Raw genomic sequence first — 625 nt, forward strand, 5'->3', positions numbered from 1 at the left:
CAGGCTGAGGGGCGGGGGAGGAGCCGGAGCTCGGGCCCCGCCCCTCGCTAGAGCAGCACCTCTTGTTCCCGCAGAGCCAGAGCCGGTGCAAGCCCAGCAGAGCAAGACGGGGAAATACGTGCCCCCCAGCCTGAGAGACGGAGCCAGCCGCAGAGGGGAATCCATGCAGCCCAACCGGAGAGGTAGGTGGCGTCCTGGCGGAAGCCGGGGGGGAAATCCACCGCGTCCAGACAGCCGATGTCGTTGGCGGCCCGCGTTTGGACCCTCCGCATTTCTTGGCACTGTCCACACCTAGAATCGTAGCGTTGGAAAGGGACCTCCAGGGTCATCTGGTCCAACCCCCCGGAAATTTACAAATACCCCTCCCCACACACACACAGAGTAACCACAGAAGAGGGCAAAAAACCTCCAGGATCCCCAGCCAAACTGGCCTGGAGAAAAATGGCTTCCTGACCCCCAAACTGGTGATCGGCATTTCCCTGGGCGTGTAAGAAAGGCCCTGGGTTAAGAACATAAGAGAATCCATGTTGGATCAAGCCAGTGGCCCACCCAGTCCAACACTCTGTGTCACGCAGTGGCCCAAACCCAGGGGCCATCAGGAGGTCCCCCAATGGGGCCAGAATTC

At 61.0% G+C, this 625-nt stretch overlaps 1 protein-coding gene across 1 annotated transcript in view; it reads left to right on the top strand.

Annotated features, from left to right (window-relative positions):
* Positions 1–625, top strand: part of EIF3G (eukaryotic translation initiation factor 3 subunit G) — a 14210-nt gene that overhangs the window by 7852 nt on the left and 5733 nt on the right. Inside the window, exon 8 of the mRNA XM_015421802.1 lies at positions 4–182. Coding sequence (XP_015277288.1) covers positions 4–182 — 179 coding nt within the window. The remainder of the gene's footprint in view (positions 1–3; positions 183–625) is intronic.

Source organism: Gekko japonicus, unplaced genomic scaffold, assembly GCF_001447785.1.
Source record: "Gekko japonicus isolate JY-2015 unplaced genomic scaffold, Gekko_japonicus_V1.1 scaffold5212, whole genome shotgun sequence".
Taxonomy (NCBI): Eukaryota; Metazoa; Chordata; class Lepidosauria; order Squamata; family Gekkonidae; genus Gekko; species Gekko japonicus.